The sequence below is a fragment of the Salvelinus sp. IW2-2015 genome, linkage group LG8 (assembly GCF_002910315.2).
Source record: "Salvelinus sp. IW2-2015 linkage group LG8, ASM291031v2, whole genome shotgun sequence".
Taxonomy (NCBI): Eukaryota; Metazoa; Chordata; class Actinopteri; order Salmoniformes; family Salmonidae; genus Salvelinus; species Salvelinus sp. IW2-2015.
Window position 1 is genome coordinate 27,526,466 of NC_036848.1, and position 26,217 is coordinate 27,552,682.

The 26,217-nt window shown below is 41.6% G+C and overlaps 1 protein-coding gene across 1 annotated transcript in view; it reads left to right on the plus strand.

Annotated features, from left to right (window-relative positions):
- The first annotated feature begins 247 nt into the window (after window positions 1–247).
- skap1 (src kinase associated phosphoprotein 1) overlaps window positions 248–26,217 on the plus strand; it is a 52,550-nt gene continuing 26,580 nt past the window's right edge. The window contains exons 1-8 of the mRNA XM_023992889.2: window positions 248–440; window positions 1,778–1,883; window positions 3,896–3,921; window positions 4,125–4,241; window positions 25,127–25,207; window positions 25,320–25,403; window positions 25,524–25,648; window positions 25,773–25,836. Of these exons, the coding sequence (XP_023848657.1) occupies window positions 401–440; window positions 1,778–1,883; window positions 3,896–3,921; window positions 4,125–4,241; window positions 25,127–25,207; window positions 25,320–25,403; window positions 25,524–25,648; window positions 25,773–25,836 (643 nt within the window). The 5' untranslated portion in view covers window positions 248–400. The remainder of the gene's footprint in view (window positions 441–1,777; window positions 1,884–3,895; window positions 3,922–4,124; window positions 4,242–25,126; window positions 25,208–25,319; window positions 25,404–25,523; window positions 25,649–25,772; window positions 25,837–26,217) is intronic.

The following is a 26,217-nucleotide window of genomic DNA, read 5'->3' on the forward strand; positions in this document are numbered from 1 at the left end:
ACCATATTAACTGGACTCTAATAGACATACTTGAGGTTGGATGCATACAGCCAGGGACTTTGAATAAGCTGATGTGACATTTGATATAACAACTGAAGAACACAGTTCAAAGGAAGCTTTTAGTCACCTCATGCTCCGCCCCATTTTTGTAAATATGGCTTTGCATTAGATGCACACACGGAAATAGTTTGGGTTTGAGAATAGTAGGCTACAGGTGCTATGTGAGTGTATGAATGTAGTGTGTGAGTATTCACAGGCTTTCATTTCAAGCAGTGAGGTGTTACAGTGTGACAGGGGTCAGGTCTACACAGATACTATAACCTTTCACCAAAGTATAGTTCTGATTTACCGTATCAAAATTTAAATTGTCTGAAAATTCTTCTGGAACTTTGAGAGAAGGATGGGGACAGTCTCTGATGACATTAGGAGGCTTTTGGAGGGTAATGTTTTATATATAAATATATATATACAGTATATATTGTCTGTTTATTTTAAGCAGTGTGATGTAATGTACTATTATTGTCATAAAGATGTAGTACTCAATCATATACTTAGTGAGCTTTTCGAAATCTTTGACATTCTTACGAATAACTAGAAACATTGTTCATAAGAGCAGTGGTGGAAAAAGTACCCAACTTTCATACTTGAGTAAAAGTAAAGATACCTTAAAAGAAAATGTAAAAGTAAAAGTCACCCAGCAAAATACTACTTGAGTAAAAGTCTAAAAGTATTTGGTTTTAAATATATAAATGTCTTATATTAAGCAAACAGCAAATCGACACGATTTTCTTGTTCTTAAAATGTACGGATAGCCAGGGTCACACTGACATAATTTACAAACTAAGTATTTGTGTTTAGTGAGTCGGCCAGATCAGAGGCAGTAGGGATGACCAGGGATGTTCTCTTGATAAGTGTGTGAATTAGACAATTTTCCTGTCCTGCTAAGCATTCAAAATGTAACGAGTACTTTTGGGTGTCAGGGAAAATGTAAGGAGTAAAAAGTACATTACTTTCTTTAGGAATGTAGTGGGGTAAAACGAAAAGTTGTCAAAAATATAAATAGTAAAGTAAAGTACAGATACCCCAAAAAACGACTTAAGTAGTACTTAAAAGTATTTTTACTTAAATACTTTACACCACTGCATAAGAGGCCATATTGTATAACATTGCTGCTATATGTAGGCCTACTGAGTGTTTTGAATTGTTAAAACAATGCCTGTTAACATTATGATGTGCTGCAGAATTCAGTAATCTGTGTTAAAACTCATCAAACTGTCTGGATTTGTATTACACTATTATCTACAGTGGCGCTGTGAACTACTATACGTGTGCCTTACTGTATTTCCCATTCTATGGTCTTTATGACAAAAGAATGTTGCAAGTTCCTTATGGTTATCCATCATAGATTTCAATCTGATTCACCCTGTAGTGACAACTGTCAATGTTCCCAAACAGGAATACTGGCATTTGTCATATTTGCATGTACTAGCAACCAGAGCAACCAGACTTGGCCCTCTGACCAACATTTGCATATGTTAACCTCTTTATGTAATATTACAAAAAGAAATCTGAAGTTCAACTTGTTTTTCCTGTCTGAACATGAAAGATAACATTATTTCTGATACGCTCGTGACTTGGCATACAGTTTGTGATTAAATGTCTTTGATATAAATGATATAAATGTCTTTTATATCATGTCTTTTCAGGATTGTGATGTACAGGTAAAACATCTTTCCTCCTCTTATTAAATGTGTGACTTGCCTGACTTGTCTTTCAGACTGTGAGCTCTTTGTATCAGACATCCTACAGGACGAGAACCTCAGTAAACATGCCAGAGAAACACGGGACGTCCTACTTAATAACTTCAGGGTGGTCCACTCCAGGTACGTGGAAGTGCTGTTCCTCCCAATTGGCCCCCTTTATCTCCCAATAAGAAACTTGTGTCACTTAAATCTTACATTAGATGTTCACATTTCCTGAGGATTTTTGGATGATAGAAAATATAGATTTTAGAGTATTGTTTGTAGCTAGGTTTCCATCCAATTGACGACATATTTTCATATGAATATTCTAAAATCTGTAGAAAGAAAATATCCACATTTTCCAACCAGTGGTGTGTTTCCACTAAACGGACTTGTTGAGGATAAAAATCCATTTGTGATTATGTAGTGCACACAAAATGTACTTTTTAGCTTAAGTTTTCTTGTACCGAATACAAATCTAAAGTTCAATGTGTTTCCATCGCATTTTCAAATCTAACGATAGTTTTGTCACGGAAACTGTTGCGTTAAATAGCGAATCTACTCTGTATACCCTGGTTTTGGCACGTGTGCTCTACCCAACAGCTTGCAGATACCGTCAATAGTGTGCACCTGCAGTCCACAATTCGGGGCATTCCTGCATGTGGGCATTCCTGCATCTGAACGTCCCCCTTCGAGTTATCTCATTGGTTCTTGCATGAACGCCCCCCCCCCCCCTCCCTTGAGCACCCCATTGGTTCCTGCACAACATTTTTTTATGTGGGTCAAAAGGGAAATAAAATTATTAACTGAGTTTTTTTGCCCCCGCCTACCAGTCTTCCTTGCTATCTAGTGGGAGCCGGTAGACTGTGTCCTTCGCTCCCCCTGCCCTCACCTCAGAACTGAGGGAAAACAGTGCCCGACAGGCAGGGGCGAAGGACACTGTCTACCGGTTGTACCCACTAGCACAGCAGACAGAAGGCTAGGGTGACACTGTGTACTAGCTAGCTTGCTAGTTAGCTAGCACATGGTGTCGCCCCGACCTCCCGCATGCTGTGTACCAGAGTCCTCCTTAGGCCTAGCTGGCTAAGCTAGCAAACAGTGTCCTTCGCTCCCGCCTCCCGAACACCTGCCCTTTGCCGCCATTAACAGAAATACGGGAAAACAGTGGCCGACAGGCAGGGGCGAAGGACACTGTCTACCGGTGTAAGGCTAGCTAGCTACCGTTGTCGCCCCTTCTTCTGTCAGTTTTATCGGCGGCTGGCATCCAACGTTATCGTGCATTAACACCACTTTCTGTGCTGGAGTCCTAAATTAAATTGACCAACAGAAGAATAAAGAGTGGTTCCTGCAGATGCAGGAATGCCCACATGCAGGAACACCCCGAATTTCAGGCTGCAATTGCACCCTACTCAATACAGTCTATATGATGAGATTATTATGGATAAGAGAGAGAATATATATATTTTTCAAACGGCAGTCAAGCATCGATCATCATGACACCAGAATCAGACCCACTGTATTTATTGGAAAGGAGCATCAAGATCACCGTGTGAAGTTCATTATAAGTTATTTCATCTTTAGCCTATTAAACTGCATGGTTTCTTGAGTCGTAGTGGGAGGACCACACACCATATCATCTCGTGACTCCAAGTTTACTTCGATATGATGGTTATTACATCAATATTTGCGCATAAAGTCTTCCACTGCCATTTCTCGCATAATTCATTTTTACCGACACTTAAAGATCCCACCATGACAAACGAACAAATGACTTGTCCGCGTTTATAAAATTGTACCTAAATTTCCATCACAACCTTTGTGATTTTTTTATTATACAGTATGACTTTACTCGCATAAAAACTCTGGATGGAAATGTGGTTTGTGAAACAAAAATGTGTGAAAGCAAGCACGAGGTGTAATTAATAGATAACTGCAATCTGAGATATCTGCACCAGAAACTAAGCCTTTGACGCTCTACTCTGTGCACGTTGCACGTTGCAAGAGGTTGTCTTGTGGTCTGTGAAGCAGGAAGCCAAAGTAGGGTGTTTGAAGCAATTTAAAGAGCTATAAACACCCCAAAAACCTTACAACCTATTTGTGTTATAATTAATTTGCAGTCTAAATTTAACTCATGTCCAACTTTTATTTTGCAGAAATCCTCAGGAGTTTCCTTTCAGATGTAAGTGACTGCAAAAGGCCTCCTGCAGGGACGGGATCCTGGGATGAAAAATAAAAAATAAATACAATATAAATATAGGACAAAACACACATTACAACAAGAGAGACAACACAACACTACATAATATTAGGGCATTTCCTGTTTGCTTTTGAAAGTTGTCCCACTGGCTTCCTGACCCTGATATTGTGTTGGTGCCTTTCTAGCTGAGTCCAGACAGGAGGACAGTTCAGATGACAACCAGAGCTCAAGTCTGGGCCGCTCGGCCCCCTCAGACGACCTTTCTGTGGCCTCTGACTACCAGGACGAGGGCTCTCCTGAGTGTGAGTAAAGGCTTGGTTTGTGTGTGTGTGTGTGTGTGTGTGTGTGTGTGTGTGTGTGTGTGTGTGTGTGTGTGTGTGTGTGTGTGTGTGTGTGTTTCAATGCAACGTGCATATGTGTTTAAGGCCCAGTGCAGTCAAAATTCTGTTTTCCTGTGTTTCGAATCATTTTGTACAACAGCTGATGAAACTAACACTGTACAAGTGTGAAACAATGTGATTAGACTTATTTCCTGATAGTTGCTGGTTGAAAATGCAATTTACACAGGACCTTCCAATCAGCAGGTTTTGCATGGGTGGAGTTTTGGCTTGCCTGGAGACATCACCAGGCGGTATAAGTTAATAGACCAATAACAAAGAGATTTTCAAACCTCTCTGCCAACATCAGCTAGTTTTCAGTTTACTTATCCATCCTATTAGGTCCCTCACTCAGACCACTGCCAGACAGTCCTAGCAACAATCTTGCTTGAGAAATAGATTTTTGCAGAAAATCTATTTTTGTTTCTTTTTGACAATTTTAAAGGGAAAATATTACAGCAAGGTACTTAATTGTTACCCACAAATGATTTGATATTGAGATAAAAACAGCTGCATTGGGCATGTCAAGAGGGTGTTTGCTACATTATATTTGCCATTTGTAAGGGGAACATAAAGTTAAATAAAATAAAACATAGGGACTCTTCCTGTGCACTTTACCTAAATTCTGTCAGGACATAAAATGGGTGTCAAGTAACAACATGCCTCCTAGTGGTTGGCTCTGCTGCAGGAATGGGGTGTTGGTGGTAATACTAAGGGTGTGGGGATTGTTCACACAGAACTGATAGGTGACCAAGAGCTCTCAGTGGTGAGAGTATCCATCCGTGTGTACCGGGGGAGGCAGAGGTGTTAAGTCAGTTTCTCTAAGATCAGCCCACACGAAGTGCGCTCTGTAGCATGAGGTGATTGATTAACCCTTACCCTGCTCTCCATTCCCAACTCAGTTTGAAATACAACACTGTAGCTGAGAAGCCATGTGTGTTCCATCTCTCTTCCCTTTGTCAGTCTTGCTCTCCATCTTCCTTTCTCTCTCTCTCTGTTTCTCTCTCTGTCTCTCTCTCTGTCTCTCTATCTTTAGTTATATGAGACATGGTAGTACTTGACTGGTTATTCAGAAGTGGCACAGTGACTCACCTAGAGCCTTGGGAGCCCCATGCACTAAGTGGGTGTTATGCCATGACATAGATGATGGGCATCCGTTTCTGTAACTTCCTACGTATAACTTGTCTACTTTGTGAATTTAGGTTATACAGGCCTGTGCCTTTTCCTCCAGGGCAGTTGGAGTTCATAGTTCACTGTCTCTGGCTTTACTCGCTTTGCAGAGCGGTGCATTTCAAAGGAAGAGGGTGTGTGTGAAAATAATGAAATAATGAGCCAATGGAATCAATGACATTTTAGAAAGAACATTTATTCATGGTTTAATTACAGAAGCTGGATATGCGGTGTTGGAGTGTAGTGAACTAGTAATTAGTCATTTAACTATGTTTCGCAGTAGCTTGGTGGTAGTTCAACTAAATTCACACCTGAATAGTGTTTTCAGTAGTTAATTACTTTTTTTGTTGCCATGTACGTGTGTTTAGCTAACTATTGGAACAACACAACTTTTTTAGCAACAAAAAAAACATGGGTGAAGTAGGCAATCACTTCCTTTCTTTTTCGGCGTCAGACCTGCCTAATTCTCACTTGAAACGTTGTTTTTGTGTTTAATAGGCTAAGTTACACAATCTCTTAACATATGATTCTCTTAACATATGACCCCAAATTTCTTGCAGTTCTTTCAATTCATGGTCTATGACATTTCAGATTTCCATAGGATAACTTTTCACGAAGTGGTATGGATGTAGTGAATTACTTCTTTAAAGTAGCTTTAGTTCAGTAAACTGTATTTTTCAGCTTTATTCATGTTCAGTAGGGCATGCAACGGAAAGTAAAAAAAATAAAAATAAAATCTATTTATTTATTATTTATTACTATTTATTTGTATTTAGCCTTAACTTCTTTCGGTGTGAAATAATTGGTCGTTTTGTAAAATATGCTTTCAGAGTAGATTCCCCGACACTGGATATGTGTCACTGATTTTAGTAGCACGGCCCTTCCAGTGACCCAAACCACAAAGGCCTATATGAGTGTAACAGTATAACTTTAAACCGTCCCCTCGCCCCGACCCGGGCGCGAACCAGGGACCCTCTGCACACATCAACAACGGTCGCCCACGAAGCATCGTTACCCATCGCTCCACAAAGGCCGCGGCCCTTGCAGAGCAAGGGGAACCACTACTTCTATGTTTCAGAGCAAGTGACGTAACCAACTGAAAGGCTGCTAGCTCGCACCACCGCTAACTAGCTAGCCATTTCACATCTGTTACACTCACCCCCCTTTCGACCTCCTCCTTTTCCGCAGCAACCAGTGATCCGGGTCAACAGCATCAATGTAACAGTATAACTTTAAACCGTCCCCTCGCCCCGACACGGGCGCGAACCAGGGACCCTCTGCACACATCAACAACAGTCACTCACGAAGCGTCGTTACCCATCGCTCCACAAAAGCCACGGCCCTTGCAGAGCAAGGGGAACCACTGCTTCTATGTTTCAGAGCAAGTGACGTAACCGACTGAAAGGCTGCTAGCTCGCACCACCACTAACTAGCTAGCCATTTCACATCCGTTACATGAGGTCAACTTTTAACTCAGTAAAAATCCTAAAGGCAATCGCACGTCTGAGCTATCTTTGTTGCAGGTGCATGGTAACAGTTGAATATGATGAGAAAAAAGAAGAAACCCGCACACTGCTCTTGCTTGTATCACTGCTCTTTGTTAAGCTTTACGTATCGGCCTCAATCCCTTCGTCAGAGCTCTTGTGAGTGTTTTTAATTTGCACCCTAATGTCTATGGCCTTGAGGCCGATATGTAAAGCTTAATAAAGAGCAGTGATACTAGCAAGAGCGGTGTGCGGGTTTCTTCTTTTTTCTCAACTCAGTAAAAATCCCAAATTGTTCGAATGTATTTAGCCTTATGAGAATAATAAACAATAGAATTTCTAAAGATAACCTAGCAAAAAGAAACGTCCCTTTTTCAGGACCCTGTCTTTCAAAGATAATTCGTAAAAATCCAAATAACTTCACAGATCTTCATTGTAAAGGGTTTAAACACTTTTTCCCATGCTTGTTCAATGAACCATAAACAATTAATGAACATGCACCAGTGGAACGGTCGTTAAGACACTAACAGCTTACAGTAGGCAATTAAGGTCACAGTTATGAAAACTTAGGACACTAAAGAGGCCTTTCTACTGACTCTGAAAAACACCCAAAGAAAGATGCCCAGGGTCCCTGCTCATCTGCGTGAACATGCCTTAGGCATGCTGCAAGGAGGCATGAGGACTGCAGATGTGGCCAGGGCAATAAATTGCAATGTCCGTACTGTGAGATGCCTAAGACAGGGAGACAGGACGGACAGCTGATCGTCCTCTCAGTGGCAGACCACGTGTAACAACACCTGCACAGGATCGGTACATCCGAACATCACACCTGCGGGACAGGTACAGGATGGCAACAACAAATGCCCGAGTTACACCGGGAACACACAATCCCTCCATCAGTGCTCAGATTGTCTGCAATAGGCTGAGAGAGGCTGGACTGGGGGCTTGTTGGCCTGTTGTAAGGCAGGTCCTCACCAGACATCACCGGCAACAACGTCACCTATGGACACAGACCCTCCGTCGCTGGACAAGACAGGACTGGCAAAAAGTGCACTTCACTGACGAGTCGCGGTTTTGTCCCACCAGGGGTGATGGTCAGATTTGCGTTTGTTGTCGAAGGAATGAGCGTTACACCGAGGCCTGTACTCTGGAGTGGGATCGATTTGGAGGTGGAGGGTCCGTCATGGTCTGGAGCGGTGTGTCACAGCATCATCGGACTGAGCTTGTTGTCATTGCAGGCAATCTCAACGCTGTGCGTTACAGGGAAGACCAGACCAGATACTGACTGACCCCCCCCCCCCTTTGTTCAGGGACACTTTATTCCATTTCTGTTAGTCACATGTCTGTGGAACTTGTTCAGTTTATGTCTCAGTTGTTGAATCTTGTTATGTTAAGTTTGCTGAAAATAAAAGCAGTTGACAGTGAGAGGACTTTTTTTTGTTGCTGAGTTTACAAGGGATTGAAAGAACTGCAGGAAGTAAGTATAGGTAAATGGATGTTGACACTCAGTAGGTATTTGACATGGGAATTTGACTGCCTCTATTTCTCTGCTCCCTAACCTGAGTGTTGAATAAGTGCATTCGATGTAGTCGCCGACACAGCGCCCAGTGTTGTTTCACTAAATGGCCTGGCCTGTTGTCTCCAGTGGACTGGCTGACACCAGATTCGTAATGGCTGACAGGAACAGATGGACCCTCTATTGTTTGCCTCCGTGTCTGCATGGTAATTTGAACTGCGTTTCACCCGCCGACCACACAGTTGACCTGACCGTCCGTGCCTGCAGTCTCACCCCAGCCCGGTTGACAACAGCCCCCATCACCACCCAGCACTCCTCCAGTGTGAGGAGGACTTGAGAAGCAGAGGGAGGGAAGTAGGAGATGGGGGTCAAAGTACTATGAGTCTTGGCATGCCATTTTGCAGTGTCAAGTTTACGATCTGTCTTAAAAGAAGTATAGTGATATTGGTTGGCAGCCGAGGCGATGAAAGTATTTGCATCGGACCATTGTATCAGGAGCGGCCAGAGGAGATTGGGTTTTGATACTGTATCTCTGCTTCCGCAACATTTTTGTAGTCATAATGATTGTGCTCATATATTGTTATCTCCTATATTTGTTCAGGTGTGTCTGAGTGGTGAGAAAGGTCTGTTCGTTAGAAGCAGGGGTAGGCAGAGCTACTGTGTGGTATCAGAGAATGCAGGTAGCCTGGGCCCTTGTGTCTGCTGACTGATAGATATCAGAGACAATGGGCAGCAGGCTCCAGCTCTGACAGTGCCAACACTATTTCCTGCATCAATTACGGCCAATAAGAAAAAGGCCAAGATAAACATTTTGAATTTGAAATAGTAATTTCAGATAAATAGTATACATTTTTTCTTACATTGGGTCAATATAATGTAAATCTAGAATTTGAATTGCCAAAGAGTGTGCTAACGTAACATTTTTCTGTTTTGATTGGTATAATTTAGTTCGGAAAGAGTTTGCTTTCAATTATATTATGCTATCAGTTATAACTATGCTATCGAGAACAAAATTGCATAGAGGAAAAAGGTTAGTGGGTAGTATACAGTATCTAAAGATGCACCTGCCCCAGTCAAAGATAACGCAGGACTAAATAAATAAAGAGATTTGTGGGGTTGTGGCTCGACCTTGAATGGCCTCTGTATAGTAAGTGGTTTTAGTGGAGGAAGCTGTTAAACCTCAACTTGGATGGAAAATTACTGAGGATAATAGCAGATGATATTGCCACTCCTATTTGCCATATCTTTAATTTAAGCCTACTAGAAAGTGTGTGCCCTCTGGCCTGGAGGGAAACAAAAGTAATTCCGCTACCTAAGAATAGTAAAGCCCCGTTTACTGGCTCAAATAGCCTGTTACCAACCCTTAGTAAATTTTTTGGGAAAATGGTGCTTGACCAGATACAATGCTATTCTACAGTAAACAAATTGACAACAGACTTTCAGCACGCTTATAGGGAAGTACATTCAACAAGCACACCACTTACACAAATTACTGATGATTGGCTGAGAGAAATTGATGATAAAAAGATTGTGGGGGCTGTTTTGTTAGACTTCAGTGTAGCTTTTGACATTATTGTTCATAGTCTGCTGTTGGAAAAACGGATGTGTTATGGCTTTACACCCCCTGCTATATTGTGGATAAATAGTTACCTGTCTAACAGAACACAGAGGATGTTCTTTATTGGCAGCCTCTCCAACATAATCAGGAATTCCCCATGGCAGATGTCTAGGCCACCTAACTTTTTTCAATCTTTACTAACAACATGCCACTGGCTTTGAGTAATGACTCAACTCTATACACGTCAACGACTACAGCGGCTGAAATGACTGCAACACTTAACAAAGAGCTGCAGTTAGTTTCAGACTGGGTGGCAAGGAATAAGTTAGTCCTAAATATTTCAAAAACCAAAAGCATTGTATTTGGGACAAACCATTCACTAAACCCTAAACCTCAACTAAATCTTGCAATGAATAATGTGGAAATTGAGCAAATTGAGGTGACTAAACTGCTTGGAGTAACCCTGGATTGTAAACTCTCATGGTCAAAACATATTGATACAACAGTAGCTAAGATGGGGAGAAGTTTCTCCATAAAGCGCTGCTCTGCCTAATTACTGTAACAACACTATCAACATGGCAGGTCCTACAGGCCCTAGTTTTGTCGCACCTGGATTACTGTTCAGTCGTGTGGTAAGGTGCCACAAAGAGGGATTTAGGAGAATGACAATTGACTCAGAACAAATGTACACAGGGAGCTAACATTAATGATATGCATGTCAATCTCTCATGGCTCAAAGTGGATGAGAGATTGACTTCATCACTACTTGTTTTTGTAAGCTGACAAGCTGAATGCATGAGCTGTCTGTTTAAACTACTAGCACACAGCTCGGATACCCATGCATACCCCACAAGGTCTCTTCAATATCCCCAAGTCCAGAACAGACTATGGGAGGCGCCCAGTACTACATAGAGCCATAACTACATGGAACTCTATTCCACATTAGGTGACTGGTGCAAGCAGTAGAATCAGATTTCAAAAACAGATAAAAATACACCTTATGGAACAGCGGGGACTGTGAAGAGACACACACACACAGGTACAGACACACGCATACGCACACATACGCTAGCACATGCACTCTACACACGTGCATTGTAATACTGTTGTATGGTGGTATTATACATTTTGTATTGTAGCTATGTAGTGGTCTAATAATGTTATATGATGTACTGTTTTATATTTTTGTACATGTGTAATGTAAGTGCCTTAATGTGTTTGGACCCCAGAAAGAGTAGCTGCTGCCTTGGCAGCAGCTAATGGGGATCCCTAATAAATACAAATACAAAAATACCTCAGATACAGATTATCTTTATTTTCGCTGGTACTTTGCTGACTCAGCTACAGTACTTAGAACTTCTGTGAGAAGCAGACCTGGCTCTCCCTGTGAGTGGTCATGTTGTCTATCCACTCAGTGAACTTCTGACCCTTGGCCTCTTGGCTGGTCAATCTGTGACCTGTCAGAACCCAGTAACCTTGTCTAGAATATTGACCTGGCTGCCCATAGTAACTCCACAGCTCTACATTTCTTTTGACTTGGGAATACCCACCCTTCAGAAAACAGAGCTGCTGGGAGATTCCTTTTCCAGTGTTCATTGGTGCACGGATTTCAAGCCACTCGTGCTACTCATTTGCAGGATGCACAGAACATATGATTGACCATGTTCTTTTTTTCCTTTCTCCTTCACTCTCTCCTTTTCCCTCGCTCTTCCCCTCTGCTGTAGTCAAGAGACACATTACAAGACTGGCATCAGGGTTCAAAAGTTCACGCTATTCCCCTGGGGCTACTGTGCTGCTGCAGATGCTGATAGTTTTTCCTTTCTCTCCCTGCTCCTTTTCTCCCCCTCGCTCTCCTTCTGCGCCCTCTCTCCCTGTTTAGACTATTCATCTCCAACACTCTCTCATGCTGCCTGGCAAGAGGAGAGGACTGCTTGAAGGGGGGGATTTGGATGTCTTTAACTGAGGGGCATTCATCACTCTTGTCTCCTGGCCCCCACTACAAGCTCTGCCATGTTGTTTTCTGGCAGCTTCTGTAAAAAGCTATTTTGTTTCAGCTTTCTCCTTCATTTCCTTTGTTTAATTGTTTTTCTGGTGTAAGTCTTTGGTAAAATACACAGAGGAAACAGGGCTGTGAGAATGTCAACGTGTAACAGTCGACATTAGGGGTGTCGAACACATTTTGCCCCGGGGGCCGCATTCGATATTCGACGAGGTCCAGAGGACAGCACTGAAAATGTCTTATATTTCCTCGCCGTCAAAAATTGGAATAAATTGTTCTCTATACATTGTTTTGGAAATGTTTTTTGCTCCCTGATTGTTTGGTGATTTTTTTGCGAGTTGGACACAGTAAAAAAACGGTATGAATGTAGGTCCATTATAATTTCTGCACAGTTTCGATTTGGTTTTAGTCATTTAAAAGTAAATTAAGTTTATTTAAAAAAAAWATATATATWTTTTTTTTACTCAAACCCCCGTGGGCTGGACTGGACCCCATCATGGGCTAGATCCAGCCCGCGGGCTGTATGTTTGACACCCCTGGTCTACATAGACAGCATGCAGAGTGGGAAGCCCGGGCTGGGTGGTTCTAATATCCCCTTTAGCTTTCAATGACACAGACAAATAGCAAAACTATCACATGCGCTAGGTTCACCCAGAGGTTAGGCTTCCCAGGTATCTCCTGCATTCACTCCCTTGCCTCTCCCCCCTCCTGTCTTGCAAATGAGAATTTGATTTTTCTCTCCACTTGAATCCATTTCTGGAGATGAATCAAGTTTTGATGCCAAGCCCAGGTGGCCCGCTGATTTCTTAGGGTAATAAATGGAGAGTAGAGAGATGTGTTGGCCTGTGCAAAGACAGTGGCACAACAGCTTCCAAGGCCTCTGGGATTCTTTTGTTTAATTGGGGCTTTAATGTAGCACTTTGAGGTCATTAACATGCCCTTGTGGAGTCATTTGAGGACACTGAATTCGATGCATCCCTCTTGTTCATCAGGGATACCTCTGGAGAGCGAATCGCACTGTGTGTGTCAGCGTGACAGGGTTGCCTCTGTGTGGAACCATGTGCCTGTACTTTGTGAGCAGATTGCTTATCTACAATGGAAATGATCTCCAACGATATATTGTAGCCTGTATTGTAACTTAGCCTTATCTCAGGGAAATAGTGTGGGATCACTCTGTGTGGAAAATAACACACTCAATCTTGTAAAAACACAGTAGTAAAATGTTGTCAAAAAATCTAATCAAATTTTATTTGTCACATCTGCCGAATACAACAGGTGTAGCCTTTACCGTGAAATGCTTAGTTTACAAGCCCTTAACCAACAATGTAGTTGAAGAAATAGAATTAAGAAAATATTTACTAAATAAACTAAAGTACATTTTTTWWATAAAAAGTAACACAATAAAATAACAATACCGAGGCTATATACAGGGGTACCGGTACCGAGTCATTGTGCAGGGGTACAGGTTAGTCGAGGTAATTTCTACAGCGAGTAGCAGCAGATGTAAAACAAAGTGGGGGGGGCGGGGGGGGGGTACAATGTAAATAGTCCAGGTAGCCATTTGATTAATTGTTCAGCAGTGCTTATGGCTTGGGGGTAGAAGCTGTTAAGGAGCCTTTTGGACTTAGACTTGGCGCTCCGGTAACGCTTGCCGTGCGGTAGCAGAGAGAACAGTCTATGACTTGGGTGACTGGAGTCTTTTACAATTTTTGGGCTTCCTCTGACACCACCTAGTATATAGGTCCTGGGTGGCAGGAAGCTTGGCCCCGGTGATGTACTGGGCTGTACGCACTACCCTCTGTAGCGTCTTACGGCCGGATTAGATTGTTCTACTGATAATCGTCATGCGAGGATTAATCCTGAGTTTGGGAGTTGTCCTAATGCATACTGTCTGTTTTCTTTCTGAAAACAAAAACATTGTTAGCAATAACCTCTCCCCTCTGAATAAACAGCTCATGGAAAATGTGTATATCAATGATTGAAACCACTTGATGTGAATTCACCACATAATAGGCCTATGTAGATAGATTTGAGTTTGAGTTTATTGTATCTTTACAGGGACAGTGCACATTAATTTCAACGTTTCAATAAAAGTGCCGGTTTTAGCCAGTCGGCTAATTTTCAACCACAGTCCCTGGCAGGTTATTTAAAAACAATTACATAAACATACAGACAATCAATTGAGCAGTAGCACACGCAGACAACATAGGACAAGCAAGACGCAGCATGCAGACAGAGCAACATAGCACAAAAAGCAACAAGACAAAATCCATAAAAGCGACAAAGTGTTTCCACACCTCACAAGCTACAGACAACATGGAAGCGGCAATACACAACACAGGGATTATGTTCACAAATCTGATTGGCCTTTAGCCATGTCTTCATGTTTTTGTGAAAGTGTGATAGGTGGTGCAGTTATGTGTGTCTGATGGCAGTGTATTCCAAACATGGGAAGCTCTCAACATTATATTAATATAGTGTTGATCCATAAGTTAAATTGATTTAAAAAGCAAGTAAAATGATTAAATAACACTCATCAGCAAGCACACCACAATGCAAATAATAATGGGCTAAATCTAATCATAGAGCGAGGCTTATTCTATCCAAATAGCAGATTACTTTATTGGACTTTTGGCACTAAATTACCTCAGTGACACTGATATTTTAAATTCTGGTTATTTTTCTTGTATGTTTATTGTTCTCATAAATGATCAATTATGTTACTACGTTGATACATTGATTAAAAATCAAATGCTATTATTGTTAATTCAGTAAAGCCCATATAAGTGTCTAAGAAATATTGATATTCTATAACCAATAAAAAAATGACAATGTACATAATCAGACACATAGGGAGGGTGATCTGTGCCAGTTCCAAAATGCAAAACTTAAATGCTCAATTGAAATGCACAACATTATAAATGCATTTATATTTTCATATAACTGCACACGATTCATGCTACAATGAAATTACAAAGTTAAAATGAAAATCGTAAACAGAAAATGGCAGATGATTAACAGAACGTCGTAAATGCAATGAGCAAAGTGAAATGGAAAGTGGCTGTTTTCATTTTCCAACCTCTCTCTTTTCACTTTCACTTTCAAAGTGTATGCAAATGATTTCCTGGAGGCGTGAACCAGACGAGAAACACGGCACCACCATGTAGTTGTACATCCTAGACATGTCACGCTGGCTGTGGATTGATTTTAGACTAGTGTAACCACCGGGGTTTGAATCTGGTGTTTTGTAAACCAGAAGAACATATTAGCCTGCTAAGCCAAAGTTACTCAACACAAGGCAAAATTATTCATCACATGTGGGTTGTGAGTAGTCACCGAACCACTTCTTCCTGGTTAGTAGTTCGCATGATGAGTAACCTTGAATAGTTACCTGAATAGTTGCATTGGCTATAGGCTTTGGTTTAGTGGACTAATGTGCTCTTCTGATGTGCAGAAGACTGTTTGTCCTGTGACTCAGATGGGTCTCTGTGAGGAGGAGGAGGTCAAAGGATGGTGAATTGTAACTGAGGTGATTCAGTTACCACACATGAAGGCCTAACCTTGCCTGAGATCTGAAGAGTTGCATTCGCTCCCCGAATCAATGCCAGGCTTCAGCTTCAAGTCTATGCTTTTCTGGTTCGCAGGAGACCTGGGTTGGGTTGGTTCACAGCCTGTGAGTTGGTTATACTAGTTTAAAATCCATGTACAGAAGCCCGGCATGGCTGGGATATACTACTACATGACGGTGTTGTATTGCTCTCTTGGTTCACGCCTCCAAGAAGCAATTTGCATACACGTTGAAAATTAAAATGGAAAATGAAAGAGAAAATGCTTAATTGGGTAGCTGGAAAAGGAAAACAGGCACTTTCAAATTCCCTATGCACATTGCATTTACGATTTTTTGTTTACCATTTCTCTTTTTCCTTTTACCATTTACCATTTTTATAAAACATTTCTGTTTACCATTTTCTATTTGAATTGAACCATTTTCTATTTTTACTTTGCAGTTTTAATTGTGGCATGAATCATTTGCAATAACATGAAAATAGAAATGAATGGATTGTTTTCACATTCCTAGTTAGCAATTAAACGCCCGATGGCCAGAGCTTAACCATGATGTTGCACAACGATTTAAGTCAAAAAGTCATCYTTTTAGTTAAAGTATGATATATTTGGGCTTGAAGTGACAAATCCCGAACTGCCCACTTCATGCAAATYTGTGTAAATGCGGTGTCTTTTCCTATGATGTAAAAAATATTTTAAGCCTACGTTTCGTTTCAGGGCTAGGTTTTATTTGAATGTTACCACCCACAAGCATTGTTTATTAATCAGAAACAGCTGCAAAGTTATTCCTCTTCACGACTGAGATGAGCCAAACAGCCTTGTGTCCACTTGGCCGCCTGAGCCATAGAGCAATTTAAAAAATATATAGAATTTGTCAATTTTCAAAATATTTTTTCTGTATATATATATATATTTTAAATAAATGGTATAATTGCATGATATGATAGCATTTTGCAAAGCTGCTCCCCCGTCGCCCCAAGATTGGTTTTGACCACTAACGTTTTGRGTCACTACATGCTGTACTGCTTTGATTGGTGTAGCGTTAGCTAGAAACCACAAGTGTCTATCCAGATAACGAAAAGGCACCCGCAAAAGAAAATTCAAGGAACTTATAGTTAGTTACATGTCATTTGCAGCATGCATGATCAGGCTAAAAAATGACTTTGCTCATATCTTTTCACTTCCCCTGTGAGAACCATGAGCTCGGATGACTTGGCTTTGCTGTACGTAGGCCGAAACCTGCCTGTAGCTTACCTATCAAAGGTTGCATCGTGTCCATTACAATATAGAAAAACCATATCAGCTATCTTCCAATAGTTATCCATATAACCGGAGCCTCATCTTATACTTTCTAACTATTTCTATGGCGGATTCGCAATTTATGGAAGATGTAAAAACTTTGGAGATAACAATAGATGCTGACGTCAAAGATAGGCAAGTGGTTTCCATCTGTGGCGAAGTTTTCCCTAAATCAATGCTTATGACAAATCCAGCTCCAGAACCAGCCTTAGAGCCAGTTTGCTAATCTTTTGAATACGGTGTAGTTAAAAAAACAGCAACAACAGATTAGCTAGCTAGATATAGGTTAGCGTGCTAGCTAGCTACACTGACAGCCGTCAGTACCCTATTTGTTGATGTTTATCAACTCCACGTGGAAATTCCCACACCCTATACGTGAATATGTATAAGTAGTCTTCGTCATTRTTCGGAGGTGGAACCGAACTGTGCATTTCCTCTCTAAGAAAGGAAATGACGTGGTGGCAACTTCCTCTGGGGTGGGTGGTGGGGGTACTTTAAGCATTGCATTTTTGAACTGTCACTGATCACCCACCATAACTGCAAGGCAGCAGTATTATAATATATTTTATTCTGTACAGACTTCCTTCTTTTCACTCTGTCGTTTAGGTTAGTATTGTGGAGTAACTACAATGTTGTTGATCCATCCTCAGTTTTCTCCTATCACAGCCATTAAACTCTGTAACTGTTTTAAAGTCACCATTGGCTTCATGGTGAAATCCCTGAGTGGTTTCCTTCTTCTCCAACAACTGAGTTAGGAAGGACGCCTGTATCTTTGTYGTGACTGGGTGTATTGATACACCATCCAAAGTGTAATTAATAACTTCACCACGCTCAAAGGGATATTCAATGTCTGCTTTAAAAATAAATATTCCCATCTACCAATAGGTMATCTTTGTGATTGAGTCTATGTTTGAAATTCCCTGCTCGACTGAGGGACCTTACAGATTAATTTTATATGTGGGGTACAGGGAAGAGGTAGTCATTCAAAAATCATGTTAAACACTATTATTACACAGAGTGAGTCCATGCAACTTATTATGMGACTTTTTAAGCACATGTTTACTCCTGAACTTATTTAGGCATCGCCATAACAAAGGGGRTGAATACTTATTGACTCAAGACATTTCAGTTTTTCATTTGTAAACATTTCAAAAACATAGTTCCACTTTAACATTATGAGGTATTGTGCGTAAGTCCAGTGACAAAAACAATCTATATTTAATCCATTTTAAATTCAGGCTGTAACACAACAAAATGTGGGGGAAAATCAAGTGGGTGAATGTTTTCTGAAGGCAATCTTTATGCAGTATATATGGCTCTGATTTCAACTATGCGGTAAGAATGATTGTGTAGGCCATCATTTACATATTTCTGACAGCGGACAGGTTTAGATTTTCTTACATTTTTCTTACATTTTCCTTCTGCAAATGCTAGAAGAATTCCCTCATTCTGAATTTATACAGTATTGGCCTACTACAACAATCTACTTACAAACTGACGTGTTACATTCAATATAATATAATAGCCCATTCATTTTGTTTTGAAATATGCTATTGGTTTTACTAAATTGGTCTAAATAGAAGGTCATCCTTTCCATGTTGATGAAAAAAACAAATGTTTATTTGCTATTTATTTTATGTAGAACAAGGAACAGTATCTTCCACCAGTTTTAGCCCRTGTTTCTCATCAAATAAAATGTATTGGTACATTAGAATGGCTAATAATGATCAATATTTTTCCACAAATTGAAGAATCACTGAGGTTTTCGTTAGACAGATGACATGATCAAGGAAACTCTAACTTTCTAGACATTTCCCCCCTTATTGGCTGGCTGATACATCTTCATTTAGATTTGTATGTAAACAACAAAAAAATWGATATTATTTTATATTTCCATAGAAAAACGTTCTATTGCATGTCTTTTATACTGAATCAATTTCTCTACAATAGCCTCTATCAAAACATACAATTAGTAAGGCAATTATTTTCTTATCCAAAATGGCTTTAATTGTACTTTTTTAGATMATCAATTATACATTAATCCCAGGTTTAGCTTACTTAGATTTTRTTTTGCTGCTACTTCTCAGTTCCCACAATGTTAGCACAAAACAATTGTACTTTMCTTCCTGATGTAAATGAGGCAACTGCCAATATGTATGCCATCTGAATCCCTATTTTTGTTATTATTCCCACTCTATGCCGATCTAGATTTATACATTTTCATCCAAAACTCCCTCATTGGTTTGCTGTTGTATTCAGTGTTTTATCACAGATAGACAAACTTTCCTGTGGGCCGTGCTCCGCCATTGTTGGTATTCGTATCCCGACTGTAGTTTTTCCAAGTGTCAGTGAGGCGGCTGAAAGCCATCCCCTGTGATTAGAGGATAATTGTATCTGCAGTTAAGCATTTGAATAGTGGTTGTAAATCTATGAGAGGGAATTTAGGGCGATGTAGTCACTCCTTATGGCTGCCCAGGGGGAATCTGATGTCACTTAAGATTGCTCCCTCTGCCCCTGAACACTGGCACAGGGAATGGGAAAGCAGCAGAGCCTGGCAGGACTGACACAATATTTTTTATCCTGCATAGGAGGCACAGAAAGGCAAGCGATCTGCTCCCCCTCATAGCCATTGGCCTACACAGAGGCTAATATTTGACCTCTCGTTGCTATCACAATACCGATACATAACATACTGTACATTCTATTTACATAAATAAAACATGGACCTCTACCTCTACTGTATGCTTTTGCTCAGAAGCGTACATTACAAGATTGATTCTATATGCTCTGCGTATCGATGAGTAAAATCCTAATCAGATCAGTGGTTGGAGTTGGGGGCAGGGAGGACATTTGGTCTTTAACCTCAGAGCCTCTGTGTCTCTCCTCCTCCCCCTGACAGTGGCTTTGTGGAGGGATGCACACACAGGGAAGAAGGAGGCTCTCCTACTGTAATGAGGAGAAATGTCTCCATTTAGCCTGGGCTGTGTGCAGATGGAGTGCTGGGCAGGGTGAGGGTGCACTGAGTGGATCCTTTTTCCTAATTAAGGACAGTGTCGGAGGGGGTCACACTGTCGCTCTGTCTTCCAAAGCAGCATTCCTCCCTCTCACTCCGTCCCCCAGGCCTGGGGGGGCCACCCTCTTCCTTCTGGTTCACCTCATCAGCAGGGTTCACACGGAGGTCAGGTCTTGGCCCTGTTTTATCTCTACTCAGACTCAACGCAGTATCTTTCTCAGCAAAAGACACAGGGAAGAGGCTAGTGCTAGGGATCCAAGGACTACTGAGGAGAAACAGTATGGTTCCTATCCTAATCCTCTCCCGGTAAGAGGTGTGTCATCAATTCACCTGCTCTACTAACCCACCTGACTCAGCTTGAACAGTTCCAGGACACAACCATTTTGGCTCACCTAAAACTGATTAGGAGAAAGTCCACTCCTGGATAGGATGGTTAGCAGCTGTATATGGCAAGGCCCTCCAGGTAACGATGAGTAATTTAACCCAGGTTATGTTGACACCTACCCAGGGTAGTTTCACATTGAGCTGACACACTGAGTCTGGGCAGCACCCTGCACACCAGGCAGGCTACCTTGAGATTTTTATGTTACTCAATGTAAATCACGGACAGCCTCTTTACACCATTTATTGTTTTTATAACATATTTGTTGCGTTATGGCAATATAGATATAATATAATGTGTTCGTCCTCCCACCTACCATTTGCCTTCATTGTGATTCACTCTCTAGCCGGCCCCGGATTGACTTGCAGCATAACTAAAGTGGATTTTAATGGGAGAATACATTAACTCCTTCTGGTCATTATCACATAAATCAAGAGATTTTTTGCTGGATCAACTGCTGAGCTCGTAACACCATGCTGAGACGAAGGGTGAATAACCAAATGAGAGAGAGTGGCCATGACACTGCTATGGCAGCTCACATGCATCATATATCACTTTGGTTTAAGGGTTAACATGGGGTTTTTGTAGGTATATATCTGTTTAATTAATAACAATATAAATGARATGAATGACACTAATTTAGACAGGAAAGAATTAAAATAAAGGAGATGCGTAGCGCTGAATAATTAATAATGCAATTTACGATTGATAGAAGAACAGCTTCCATCTTGGATTTAGGATTTGGAAGAAGCCTTCAATAMATGGTGCTCTTCAGTTTAGGGAAAATATCATCTCATTTCTTCTTTATGTGTCTGTGTTTTAAGAAACATTCCAATTGAAACAAATTGGATTCTGTATTTGTGGTTTGTGTGAATCATACATGTTTTTAATAAATATTTTCACATTTTGGCTCAAACCAAGAGTAGATACATTGGTATAGCTGTTGATAAGTATTTTCATAAGACGAGGTATTGCTTGCTCTCAACCAATCGGAATTTGTTATACAGAGGGGTGGGATAAAAATATGTCAGGGGAGTAGGATTTCTGAATGTACAGTATGTGAACTTTAAGGTTACACTGCTACCCTGTGATAGAACCCTGGACCAATCAAGAACCATTCTAAATCCCCAGCCCCTTAATTGTTGGTGAATTTTGTCCTCAAGCTGTAAGACCAATTCCGCGACCGTTGCGATATATTTTAAATCCAGTATGAAACACATCCCTGGTTTAAACCATGAGGCCTGGTCAAGGAGCTCCCTTTGAGTGTGAGAKGCCATTGTTCTGTTCTTTACTGATTCAAGCAAATCTAACCGTCCCTTTGTTGACTTTATGTCTCCTCAACTATTAACTGGGAAAGACCTTTGAAAAGGGAAGGAAGTAGATGGATGAGGGGATTAAAAGGTGCCATGACAAGGAAGCAGGCCTGGAACAGAGCACTGGATGGATGAGGTGACTGGGCTTTTGTTATGATAAGGTTCTCTGTAACAAAATAGTCTYTAGCGGCGTAGCGCTAGCTGCCGTATTTCTAGTGACACGAGTCAAGTCATCCACAGAGCAGAGTGATATGTGAGTGTGGTAGTGTCATGAGGTGTCTTGGACCGTACTCTGAGTTGACCGCCAGTGACCACCTTGTGCAGCATTTATATGTCACACACGCATAGGATGGGCTTATAACGTGAATCTCTGTTATGTTCCTTATACGGCATGAAGTTCAGATATMACTTTGATTCCATTGCACTCTGGACCAGGTTCATTTGCATACAGTAAAACAACAAGGGCAGATAGCCGCTGACATTTTGGCTAGGGGAGCTCTACCAGTGGCAGACTAGAAGCTATCAGCTCTGTCTCTTCCTCTCTCGTGTTTTGGATTTTGTAATAAATGAGAGAGACGCTCCGCTGAACGTTTGGGGGTTTCATCTACTTTGTTTGGACAAGAAGACTCAGTTGTGGCGCAGTGTGTTTGGTTTTGTTCGTTGAAAGTCAAGGTCTGGTTCAAAGGGGATGGAATCCAGGCCTCTTTTTCTGTCATCAGTGGTCCGAATTGAATTAAAGGTCACCCAGACTAGTATAAATGGGCGTTAAATAACTCCTGCACCCCAAACCAAAGGGGGCCACCTGTTCCCCCATCCTCCCTCCTTGGTAACTAGGCTCAAGCCTGATGACAGGTTAATTGAAAAGTGGTTGGGATTGAGCTTTGTTTTGTCATGTATGMTCAGGAGGACAGGCACTTTGGTTGAATTCCATTCAACTGTGGAATCCTAGATGGAGTCGTAAAGAGAGACAAATAATGGCCATTTAAAGTCAAAATGAAGATGGAGTGGATGTTTAAATCAAATCCAATTGTATTTGTCACATGCTTCATAAACAACATGTGTAGGCTAACAGTGAAATGCTTACGGGTCCGTTTCCAACATTGCAGAGTTAAAGATTTTWAAAAAGATATATAAATAGTGACACGAGGAATGAATACATATTGAATAATGAATAACAATTATGAGTAAAGAATAACATGGCTATATACAGGGAGCACCAGTACCGAYTCGATGTACAGGGGTACAAGATCATTTTAGGTAGTTCTGTACATATAAGGAAGGGYTAAAGTGATTACTTGTGTAGTATTACTTTAGTGCCGTGTTGCAAACAGGATTCACATTTGTGAAAATCTTGATTCTGTACAGGCTTCCTTCTTTCCACTGTCATTTAGGTTAGTATTGTGGAGTAACTACAATGATGTTAATCCATCCTCAGTTTTATCCTATCACAGCCTTTTAAAATCTGTAACTGTTTTAAAGTCACCATTGGCCTCATGGTGAAATCCCTCCGGGGTTTCATTCCTCTCCGGCAACTGAGTTAGGAAGGACGCCTGTATCTTTGTGGTGACTGGGTMTATTGATACACCATCCAAAGTGTAATTAAGAACTTCACGCTCAAAGGGATATTCAATGTCTYCTTTTTAAWTTTTTTACCCATCTACCAATAGGTGCCCTTCTTTGCGAGGCATTGGAAAACCTCCCTGGTCTTTGTGGTTGAATCGGTMTTTAAAATTCCCTGCTCAACTGAGGGACCTTACAGATAATTGTATCATGTCAAACATTATTGTTGCAACACTGTCCATGCAACTTATGTGACTTGTTATGCACATTTTTACTTCTGAACTTATTTAGGTTTGCCATAAAAAAAGGGTTTGAATACTTATTGACTCAATCAGTTTCAGCTTTACATTTTTAATTCATTTGTAAAAATGCCCAAAAACATAATTCCACTTTGACATGGGTTATTGTGTGTAGGCCAGTGACATCAGTTTTAAATTTAGGCTGTAACACAACAAAATGTGGAAAAAGTCAAGGGTTGTGAATACTTTCTGAAGGCACTGTATGTGTGAGTGTGTGGGTAGAGTCTAGTGTGTGTGCYTAGAGTCAGTGCAAGACAGTTAGTGRAAAGAAGGGTCAATGCAGGGAGTTCGGGTAGCCATTTGATTAGCTATTTAGCAGTCTTGTTTAGCAGTCTTATGGCTTGGGGGGGTAGAAGCTGTTCAAGGTCCTGTTGGTTCCCGACTTGGTCCACTGGTACCGGCTTGCCGTGCGGAAGCAGAGAGAACAGTCTATGGCTTGGTTGGTTGGAGTCTTTGGCCCCAGTGATATACTCACCACCCTCTGTAGCGCCTTGCAATCGGGTGCCTTGCAGTGGTCGTACCAAGTGGTGATGCAGCTTGTCYATATGCTCTCAATGGTACAGCTGTAGAACCTTTTGAAGATCTGAGGGCCCATGCCAAATCTTTTCAGCCTCCTGAGGGGGAAGAGGCACTGTCGTGCCCTCTTCACAAATGTGTGGGTGTGTGTGGACCATGTTAATTCCGAGGAACTTGACGCTCTCGACCCGCTCKACTACAGCCCCATCGATGTGGATGGGGGCGTGCTCGCCCTRCTGTTTCCTGTAGTCCACTATCAGCTCCTTTGTCTTGCTGACGTTGAGGGAGAGGTTGTTGTGCTGGCACCACACTGCCATGTCTCTGACCTCCTCCCTGTAGGCTGCCTCATCGTTGTTGGTGATCTGTCCTACCACTGTCATGTCGTCAGCAAACTTGACAATGGCTTTGGAATAGTGCGCAGCAACGCAGTCATGCGTGAACAGGGTGTACAGGAGGGGACTAAGCACACACTGTTGAGGGGCCCCGGTGTTGATGGTCAGCGTGGCGGATGTGTTGTTGCCTACCCTCACCGCCTGGGGGCGGCCCATCAGGAAGTCCAGGATCCAGTTGCAGAGGGAGGRGTCAGGTCTCAGGGTCCTGAGCTTGCCCTGATTTTACACTGCTACATGTGTGACACGGTGCGGCTCTCTGTACCACATCTGTTAGATGTCAGTTAATAGCACACACCTAAAGGCCTCTGAGGTGCAGAGTCACTGTATGACTGAAGCTCCAGACCAGGAGGGAGTCATACAGAGACCCTTTCTGTTCATTCCCCACTGCATTGTTGGTTAAGGGCTTGTACAGTGCATTTCACTGTTGTATATTCAGCGCATGTGACAAATACAATTTGATTTGATTTGATTTTGCAGTGGGAGCAGACGTAGTGTTTCTGCTGCATCGCTAATCTGCAGCACCAAAATTGTTCTGTCATCTCAGTACATTTACAGAAGTGCTGTAAATGTATTGATCCCKGTTTCCCCTAAGCTAGCAGTGGTGTATTTGATCCAGGGACAGCTGGCTGTTGCTGCTTCCTGGGTATGAGAGAACCATCTTCAACGTGGAGTCCATGACGAATACAATAATAGACCAACATTTTTCTGTCATCTTATATGTATCCTACTTTGTGATCTTCTACAGACTTTGAGGAGATCCAAATGGTGGCAGCCCAGGATCTCAGTAACATCTTGAAACAAGGCTACCTGGAGAAGAAACGACGGGGTACTAAGATTATGGAGTCGATTATTATGGAATTATGGAATGTTGAGTGCTCATTTAAAGACGTGTGGGAAGAATGACATTATTTGTTATTTTCATTACGTTTTCCATTTAGATCACAGCTTCTTCAGCTTAGAATGGCAAAAGCGATGGTGTGTCCTCAATAACACAATATTCTACTACTTCGGGAGCGACAAGGGTTGGTTTGATCCCTTACATAACACTAAGACATACAATTTACCCATGTAGTTATTTATGCCTGGAACTCATACATGTGAACATTTTGGTGAGGAGATTCAGTTGACACTTCTTCCTTCAGACAAGCAGCAGAAGGGTTCCTTCTATATCAATGGCTACAGTGCAGAGCTGGTGGCCAACCTACGTAAAGACTCCAAGAAGAATGCCTGCTTTGAGCTGAGTGCCCCTGACCGACGCTCCTTCCAGGTGGGTGTACAGTGCAATAACAATACAACTGACTCCTAACAATGGGATTGAATGACAGTAATGTTTCATAGCATACCAGTCTGACCTAATGATCATACTTTATGATGGTGTCTATCCTCCCCAGTTCACTGCTAGCAGTCCGCGAGAGGCCAGGGAATGGGTGGATCAGATCAACTTTGTCCTGAAAGGTATATCAGCATAGTTCGAAAACGATTTCAAAGACACAGCAGTAGAAAATGATATAGCGATGACTATGTATGTTTTCTTGTCCTCTGTTAGATTGGTATTGCCTCACTGCCTTTTTGCCTGAAAGGGCAGAAAACAAACCATTTTATATCCATTCCCAAATATATCCATCCCCAAAACGACCAATCAGACGCCTTCCAAACCTCCTCATCCGCTACGTCACAAGGCATTCATGTCATGTGTCGTCCCCCCCCCCCCTAATAATTTCCCCCTTACGGGAAATTGATTGGTAGTTGTTCTGGTTATCTTCTAGCGGCATTGATTTCTGCCTGGCCTATGGTGTATCACAGAGGACCTGATACCCTGTGTTGCAGTGCCCAGTC